Source organism: Rhynchophorus ferrugineus, unplaced genomic scaffold (assembly GCF_030347505.1).
Source record: "Rhynchophorus ferrugineus isolate W39M unplaced genomic scaffold, kcgeb_rfMv2 rfM3, whole genome shotgun sequence".
NCBI classification, from domain to species: domain Eukaryota; kingdom Metazoa; phylum Arthropoda; class Insecta; order Coleoptera; family Curculionidae; genus Rhynchophorus; species Rhynchophorus ferrugineus.
The window spans coordinates 48,721,488-48,731,221 of record NW_027472582.1 but is presented as its reverse complement, the minus strand read 5'-3'; the positions used below and the strand labels follow the sequence as shown (position 1 = coordinate 48,731,221).

General features: G+C 35.0%; 1 protein-coding gene across 7 annotated transcripts in view; it reads right to left on the bottom strand.

Moving 5' to 3' along the window:
- Nucleotides 1-3,612: 3,612 nt before the first annotated feature.
- Prosap (SH3 and multiple ankyrin repeat domains prosap) overlaps nt 3,613-9,734 on the bottom strand; it is a 292,925-nt gene continuing 286,803 nt past the window's right edge. For 6 of the 7 annotated variants that reach the window (XM_076401310.1, XM_076401313.1, XM_076401311.1 and 3 more), the window contains 7 exons: nt 9,360-9,634; nt 7,206-7,488; nt 6,904-7,144; nt 6,608-6,847; nt 6,234-6,508; nt 5,984-6,174; nt 5,676-5,906 (listed from right to left, as the gene is read on the bottom strand). In XM_076401310.1, coding sequence (XP_076257425.1) covers nt 5,820-5,906; nt 5,984-6,174; nt 6,234-6,508; nt 6,608-6,847; nt 6,904-7,144; nt 7,206-7,488; nt 9,360-9,634 — 1,592 coding nt within the window. In that variant the 3' untranslated portion in view covers nt 5,676-5,819. Of the gene's footprint in view, nt 5,907-5,983; nt 6,175-6,233; nt 6,509-6,607; nt 6,848-6,903; nt 7,145-7,205; nt 7,489-9,359; nt 9,635-9,734 lie in introns of all 7 variants that reach the window. The other variant, XM_076401308.1, reaches the window with a different exon arrangement.

Sequence of the window (9,734 nt, the reverse complement as noted above, 5' to 3'; positions counted from 1 at the left end):
ACAACTGAACAGTAGATAAGTATATTGTCATCAAAATGAATTCACTAATTGAGTCTATAGTTGAATGGAATAATAAGATAGAGCGAGATGTTTTCGTCTGGTTTGTTTTATACATTCGCATCCTTTATATCTCGGTGAGTGACCTTTAGCTGGGGTTGTTATCTGCGTGCTTGATGAAAAGAAGGGCCACACTGGAAGTTGAGATGTGGCAATGTGGCAATTTTTTTTGTTCAGGCCTAAAACTAGGCGGTGGAATGCATGACGCACACCTAGTCGCGGAGCCTTGCCATGGAGTGACAAGTTGGACCGGGTTATGTGGTACTGCCTCTGGGCTTACCAACACACTAAACAGAAAACGGTTCATAGTTGACTCCTGTGGATCGCTACTGCTACTGCATTAAATTTGAGGATATGGTACCCGCTGATCGGGCAGCCGTTATTGGGCACGAGAACCTGGCGATTCTATTGATTCGCGAACTTGAGTTAACACACGACTGGATACTGTCGTGTGGGGGTAAAAGTTATAACTACAGCGACGGATGAGGTCGTTTCAGCATGGAAAAGGGGGGATGTTAGCGGTGACGTGGTACTAAGCCCTCAGCATGTCGGCCAGCTCACGAACAAGCGCGTTTTCAGAAGAACTTGAGCTGAATTATTGTTTGTGAAATGATTGAGATATAAAGTGCTTGATTTCTGGAATTTGATTATTTCTGACAAACTATGGAGCGTTTGAGATTCTCCTGAGGAGCTTATTTTGGAAAACTTGAAGCCGTTTCACCTGGTTGGGTGTAAAAAACTTGAAGTAGACATTAGATCCGTAGAGGAGTACGGACCGAATTAACATCTTTTAAACTAAGAATTTGATGGAGATGAGAGGTCTGCTAGAAGGGCAGATCAGAGAAGATAGCAGTTTTGCTATCCCCGAACTTTTCTGGATTGCTTTCTGAATTTGAGAATGCCAACCGAACCGTCGGTCGAAGTGGTAACCTAGGTACGTGACGTTATCCAGCCATGGAATTGTTGCGGTGTCGATTTTAAGTTGCGAGACGCGCACTGCGTAATAGAAAAATGGCTTCTTATGGAAAATGATGGTCTGGGTTTTCAGGGGGTTGATTTATAACCTCCAGAATTTGAACCACTTAACCACATGATCATGATCATGACATGATCGAGCTGCTTCTGTAAACGTTCATGAATTGTAACTATGAACCTGGCGGTCGTGAAGAAAGTAGTGTCGTCAGCGTAAAACGCGACGTCATAACGAGAGCACATCTTTTCTCGGCAGATCTGAAATAAAGAGGTTAAATAAGGCTGGGGCCAGGGGGGAACCTTGAGGTACGCCAGCATCGATTTGTTTTCGACTGGAAAGTGTTTTCCTAATCTTGACTTGGAAATATTTGTCCGATAAGTAGGACGTGATGAAAGGGCTTAGGTCTTTTGGGAGGCCTAATCGCACGCATTTTTCGACCAAAATGTCGTGCCAGACCTCGTTGAAGGCTTTGTTTAGATCGAGAAGGACTGCTCTAAGCTTTTTACGTTGGTCAAGAGCGTGATGGTTGTGTGTGGTCAGATGGGTAGCCTGATGGACGGATGAGTGAGTGGTGAGCACGAAAGCCAAATTGTTTTTCAGGAATGATGTTGTTTTCCTTTGTGAGAGCATAGAGTATTGCCCTCTCCACAAGCTTCGAAAAGGCACTGAGAAGGGTGATGGGCCTGTAGTCAATGATTTTAATCCTCTCTTGGGCATAACCGCTATATGTGCGTGTTTTCAAGACGTCGGGAAATGTTTCAGCCTCATGATGATCTTTGCCAGTTCCGCGAGTTGCTTGTGCGGGAGCTTTTTTAATTGGGTTAACGATATTCTGTCGAAACCTGGAGATTTTTTGGTTTGAAGTTTGCCAATAATAGTCTTTAGGGACTGTGGAGACACTAAATAGTTGAGAAGAAAGGCTGGGGTTACTGGTCTTTTGATGGAGTGGGATTCGTTGAAGACAATGTCGTTGCCATTAGGTTTAGTGTTCTCTGTGCTGTGCCCAAATCATTGGCATTTAAGTTGCGCAGTGGAGGTAAGACTAGGAGGCAAAGTTATGCGAGCTTGAATCTTTCTGAGGGGGTATCAGTTGGTAGTAGTAGTCTTGGTAGTAGTGGATGCTCTATTCCTGATCGGAATGAATATTTGCAGTCCATTCACACCGAAAGGTTTTTTAAATTTCTTTATCAGTGCGTAGTATTAGTTTGTGGAGAGTTATCACTTTGCAACTGAGAGTAGAATGAGGTAAAGGAAGGGGATTTTAGTTTGGTGAGCTGGTGGTTGTTTCTAGTTGAATTTAGTTGATATCTCTGGGCTTCTTTAAAGACTCTTCACACACTTAAAATTATTTAGTAAAACAGGTTATGCGCTTATTTTTTAAAATCAGACATTCTTACTTAATACTACAAGCAGTAATCATAGCATATCGCATCATACATATCATATCGGTGTCTATCAGAGCCGAATAACCATCTAGTTCCCACAACCACAGAACCAGGAATGTGTCGGTCATAAAATTACTGGAGGGTGGGAGGTACACCGTAGTTAGGTTGATAGGGTGAATATTCGGGTTATAAATATGCTGCTATCTAAAGGAGCATTTTAGAGAAGGGAGGCGATTTCTAGAGACATAAACACTTATTAACGGAACTTCAATTTTCCTATTTTATTTTTGCGTAGTACGTCTAGATGAAAAAATGAATCTAGTTTTATTATTTTATTTATATACATTCATATATCTTGTTCTATTTTTTTAAACTAATTTATTCAAAATGAAGAATGCTTCTTTTCTTCGTTTTGGAATAAAATTTTGTAACTATTACATTTTTAAGACATTTACTACTGGAACACTTACGCAACAAATGTGTTTCTATCAACATTAGATAATGTCAATAATATTTGAAATTTTATTTTCAAATCTTTTTTTCCTAACTAGGGTTTATCGATCGATAGATGAGTGACCAATTAACAACTGTGCCAAAAGATACCCGGTTTTTCTCCAGCCCAGTTGTTAGCGTGACTGGGATAATTATTTCTTGTTGGAATTTACACTTTTGATTAATTATAATTCAATTAGCTTATAGACAATTTTAAAGTAATTTATTTATAGTATTTGATTTGCCTTTTTTGGTAATAGTAACCTGTTTCAGTAACAAAACTATGGAAAGAATATAAAATGGACAAATATTTCTAAATTTAGGCAACCAATAAAACAACAAAAACCTATGCCTAAAGGCGACAGGACGGTCCACCTACTGTTGCGATACTCGCGGATTCGAATCCTGCTAGGGCATGGTCGTAAATTTATGTTTGTGATTGTCCTACGTAAAAGTGCAAAATCCGACAAGGAAAATGATCCCAGTCACGTAAGCAACCAGGCTGGGTAAGACCGGATGTCTTCTAAGTTGGTCACTCGCTAGTTGTTAGGCTTAATGCCGATGACCGTGGTTCGGAGCCCACGTTAAACTGTAGGTCCAGTCCAGATCAACCCTAGTTGGTAAAAGTATACTTTAAAATATATATATAAAAATAAAAATCTATACCATTTGTCGAAATTAGGGACTTTGAATAAAATACATGTATCTGTATACATAATGAGTTTTATTGAGTTATATACAAACAAGTTGTAGCACATATACGAATTCATAAAAGTTAATGCTAGACGTTAGGAATTATTTAATAAAAAATTTATAAAAGACGGATACAAATCTATTTTTTGTTTACTAAAGTCATCATTTTATAAGGACGAATACAATGTATATCACTAACGTACACAGAGATTTAGTGCCCACAAAAATAATTATAAATAAAGAATAATATACAAGAAAAAAAATGCAGTTTTTGCTTGGTATATATTCAAAGTATCGCCAATTTAGCTTGGAAACATTCCGTGCTCTTGCACACAGAATGATTGAGCAATTTTGTATTTGTAAGTGCTGAACAACGTTTGTACTAAAAAAATAGTTTTTAATAATACTGTCAAGTACGACGATACTATGTATATAGATGTTCAATATAATGTTCCTGCTTCAACAAAACGGCAAACATGAAATATTCGTTCTACAAAAAGGCACTTGCGATTTTAATATCAAGTAAATTAAAGGAGCACAAAAAATCTGGTAAAAAAAACTAAATAGATGTTGGAGAAATAAACCCTGTTCTAGGTATGAACAACAAATTTAGATGTTACATGACTTAGCTCAATTTAGATTCATGAAGTACGTTTGGGCTATATTAGGCTATTTAAAATTTGGATGCAGCTTGTGTTTTTACTAATGTTGAAAATTTTTCTAAAAATAGTGTCTTTCTAATGATAATTTTATTTCAAAACTAGTTAACATAGTACGCAAAAAATGCACTATGTAGGACATAATTGTAGCAACAGACTCGTGGAAGTGACTCAGAGGTCTATAGAGAAAGTAAAGTACATTACTTAGTTAAACCAGAGCAATCTGCTCTTTTAATTCTTAAAGCAAAATGGCTGAAAATAAATACTATTCAAATATATTTATTTGCAGATATAAAAAAACAAAATTAATTCAAGTCTATCGCTACTCTTGATTCCTGAAATGTGAGATTCTAAAGATATCCTTTGAAAAATTCTTCTTACATGTTAATGACCTACTTTCAACTGTAGTTTTTATTACAACTACCAAAAACCTTAAGTCATTTTAGATCTAATCTTGAATCTATGTACACTTAACATAATCATACTGTAATTTCTGAAACTAAACCTAACATATTAAATAAATAGTAAAACACCTAGACAGTTTAATTAATGAAGAAAGAAATACATACAAAAATAATGACCATATTTCCTATTGAAACTATGTTAAATAGTTTGAATAGAAATATTACACAGTTAATGTACAAATTATAGTTCAAATAATTATTATCATACAAAAACTGTTGCTTTTCAGCCCCCCCTTTATCAAGAAAAAATACATATATTTACACAAAATATTGTTTTACTTTTCTTTAGAATACATATTGCTAGTATAAGCTCAACGATAATGTTATTATTTTCAACTCAAATATATGATATCTCATCTTATATGCAACTAATTATATACCTGCAAAATTGATATTAAGTAATTATAGGCAATATAAAGTAAACTCGTTAAACAATTGTTACATTTTGCCATTTAGCATGAGATAACCATTATGACAATAAATATATTGACGATAATAAAATTGTGACTTGCTCACAACAATTACTTGTGAATATTAGTGCACACTTCGCTTGTACTTACTTTGCATGTTACTGATTGCAAAAGTGTTTTTAAGTTGCATATATTTGATTATTCCTAAAAACACTTTAACTAAATGAAATTACATTGGCCTACATCATGAAACTCTAATTTCTGGCGTAATATAATATTATGATTATAAATTTTTCATTAGCTAGCTATATTTTATTTCAGAGAAATAAGGTAGTAAGAGATATATTTTTCTTAAAAATTTGTTTATATATGGCAGGATGAGCCATACCACCGACATCTGGGTGATATATTTTATTTTGTATTATTCTTTTTATATGGCAGTAACTGTGCTGAATTTTGCTTTATACTATAGGATCCTGGTTGCGATATCGTGATTTTTAACTAAACCAGTAACTGTTTCTTCTAATTTTAGGTAAAAAATTAGGCCAAGCGTTAGAAAAACATAATTGACTAAGATATTTAGAATATTACACCAAATGGAATTGCAATGATGGTGAAGTTTGAAACTGTTCAGAGTTTGCTTTGAGCGCCATAGTAATACGATCTCGTGAATTACTTTACAGAAATTATTGGCTATGAAGTCGACCTTGCTTGAATTTTGGCTGACCATTTAATGGGGTGACCCCTTTTGGTACTGCTCCTACTATGCGAACCTAAAAAGTAAATTATTACGTAGTAAGTAATCTGAGAAGCATGAGTGAATCTGCATGATTTGTAGATTTATACTAACCCTGGTCACTTGTCGGTTATCGCTAAATTGTGGTGGGGGAGCAACAACCAGTTCCTCGCTAGGTAACAAGCTTGGCTGATTCTCATTGAACTCCGGAGGAGGGGGTAAGCAAAACTCCTCTTTCTCGTCATTCTCATTTTCAATTGGAGGGGGCAGTTGGGCCAATGACACTGCATGTCTTTTCAGAAGACCTATACCAAGCGTTATAATAGAAACATTTAATGATACGTTGCTTTAAAAGTCCACTTACTGGCTTGTGGCCTTTGTAGTTTCACTGATGGCACTGAATTTGGGTCATAATCGTTGTTTGACATGTTCGTGATTTCTTGATCCGAACTGACGCCAGATGAACTGTTATCTCCGTCCTCCACGTTGTCGATCTTGTCCGTCGCGTCATTCTGTTTGTTAAAGAAGTCATCAGGATAAGATTTCGATGACTTTAATTGAGATCTAGTTCTTTGGATTTCCTCCACGCTGAAGTTTTGAGGAACTGACGCGCTACTAGAACTGCTTCCACTGAAAATACTATTGTATATAATAATAATAATGAAATAGTATTAAATTTAATTTTTTTAAATATTTTATGTAAAAAATATGAAAAATATTTTAGTTGATTATATATACCTAGTATTACTGTTTCCACTATTTTCAATAGGCTGCAATTGCACGGTTGATAGCCTGGAGGCTAAACTAGAAACATCTCTTTGCTCAGTATCGCTATCACCTTCAGAATCTGTACAACTGTAATCTGGTTCTGGAATAGATGGTGGACTAGAATGTTGACCAATTTGTACAATACTTGATGCAGATTTGCTGGTGGGTAGTTTTTTTCTTTTACTTCGATTACTGACTGTAGAATTGGACCTGAAAGATAGTGATCGTTATTGATACATAAAGTACAAATTTTCATATAATATTACCTTGAATTTCTGATTGGTTGAGCGTATTGGTTGGTTTGAGACGTCACCTTATTAGTCACAGGTACAGCTGGAGGACCAGTTCCTTTAAATGGTGTAGATGCCTGTTTGAGACTCTGGGACTTTCTCAATTGAGATCTCGAAACCTGTGACTGACTTTTTGATCTATAACCCACCGTTTGCATGTCTTCAGGTGAGGCATATAATTTCGCACTAGCTGTTGGATTAAATGAAGAGGCGACGCCTAAAAATATTGATATCAATCGAATATTGATTAACAAAGAGAACCAAAAAGTAATACAAACCTTCCTGCATTTCGCGTTTTAAGGTATCATATTCCGATTTTGACCTGGATACCTCTACCGTGACTACTTGTACTTGAGGTGGTGGCGGGGGTGGATGATTTGGTGGTGGCAAATTTCTGTTGGGGCCCATTATCACGCCTAAATCTTCCTGACTGCGGTGATTTTTGGTATTTGGTAACGTGTGGGAGGTAAAGTAGGCGGCTTCTTGGGCAAGGTCTGGCGTACTGTGGAAATCTCTACGCAGTGACCTTGTGCCAAAAATGTCAAAGAACTTTGCTTTTCCCTAAAATTGTAGTATTTGTGTGAAGTATTTCATAAACCATTTGATAATGTTAAATACTTATTATAATAACATTTCTTTAATTACATTTTATATATTTAATCAATATTAAGTGATTATACGTATTTCGATCAGCAGTATTGTTTTCACCAAAAATAAATAGTATCAATGTACTGTTGTACTAACTTGTAATAATTTTTAAACAACCTACCCTAACTGTTTAATTCTATTGTTTTGGCCTATCTTTACATAAAATAACAACTTTTCATTTAGTATGATGGAGTTATTCAGTCAATACATATGTTAATCATGGAATTTCCAAAATTAGTTTCGTTTGAAGATATATGCTCCTGACGTTCATCAAATACTTTTAGAGACTAATGGTGATGCTGCTCCGGAATATCTCAAATATCAGTTTCAGTTTCGACAATTTAAGAGTTTTAATGTCAAAGACAAGCAGCCTGGCTGGCCAAAAAAGTTCGAAAATAATGAATTACAAAACTTATTGGACGATAACCCAGAGCAAACTCTTTCAGGCCTCTTAGGAGTTGATCCATCAACTATTTCTTCATGCGACTTACATGCGATAAGAAATATCTAAAAGGAGAAGAAATTCTGCATCCACACCGAAATTGAATATTCATGGCCATAAAGTTTTCATATAGAAAAGATCAGCAAGGTGTAGTTTATTACCTGCGAAACCCGAATGAAACTTGCTACTGCAGATGTCTACCGGCACTAATTGAATACATTTAAGTGCGTATTGTTGGAAAAAAGAGTAATAGTCTCAAAGTAATCTATTTGAATGACAACGTTCGGTCACACGAGGCAAGAGTTGCAGAAGGCACTGTTCTGTACTCACCATACCATAGCCTCTTTTGATCACTTGTTCAAATCGACCCAACATGGTTTATGTAGTATCGCTCGCCATGTTGCCAGAATAATTGAAAAATTGTAGAAAGTAATGGAAAATAATTTGACCAGTTGGTCTAATTTTTCTCAATAAATGCTTCTTAAGTGACAATATCGGTAGTAAAACCTGAATATCGTTAGATTTAAGTCAGGATAGGATGGTGCCATATTTTCGTGACGATACTAAAACAACCCTTTGTGGGGGTGGATTTATCTAAGTATTTAGATGTTATGTCCATCCGATATAGTTCGGAGCATATAATATATTATATCATATTATTTATTAGCATTTAAAAGTATAATTTTTCATTAACATCTCGTTTTACATTTTTACTGCATCTGTAATAAAATCTAAATATAGCAGCGCTGCAGCTATATTTATCCCTCTGTATGTAATTTTTTGATTGTTTTTATTTTGAATAGTTAAATTTATAATTTAATTCTATAGTAGAAATTCAGAATGGCCATTAATAAAGTTAATTTTATTAATTTTAATTATTTACAAAAATTCAATTATTGTAGGTCTAAAGAAAAATTATTATTTTTCAAGAAAAAATTGCACTGAAGGAATATTGGATTTTTTTTCTGAACAATATAAAATAGGGTAGTCTTTAGTGACGAAGCTCGTTTTCATTTAAAAAGTTATGTAAATTGAACTAAACCGAAAGAGAGTCTCTTGCCTCTTACATTTTTAAGCTTTCCATTAGATGGCTATGTAAAAACCGAGGTAAAACATTTGGAGGGTGGGTTTTTTATAAAAAAAATTAAAACCCACTAAATTTTTGTTGTATAAATAGTTATGTATTTATATATAGTATAGGACTTTTGTTTTGATAATATATTGAGTTAAGTTATTATTATAATGAATCAATTATATAATGTAAATAATATAAAGCTAAATAATTCATAACTTAGCCATAGAAAAGCTAATAGTATATCTGTAATCTGGATATTTTGATTACCTTAGATTTGTTTCTTTTCATTTCAGCAACACTAGTGTACACTTTGCCTTTGGTTGATTTGCTAGATCCTGGCCGACCAGTGGTTTCCGAATCTTGAACATTTTGGAATAGTTCCTCTAAAGCTGTGTGGGCGATACGAGTGGATGTGGGCCGTTGTCGGATTGAGGCTGTCCTCAGCTGAACCGGGGTGCTAGTGGCTGTGCCATTTTGGGATTGCTGTATCGATTCTGCCGAACTCGATTTGGCAACATCATCAGTCTCATCTCGATCTCCACCTTAAAATCATGTAAGCTAAGTATATTCATACTCCTGTTACTTTTCATTATGTTTTTACGTCTTATTGAGAAGATAAATGAACTAAACTGTAACTGTTAC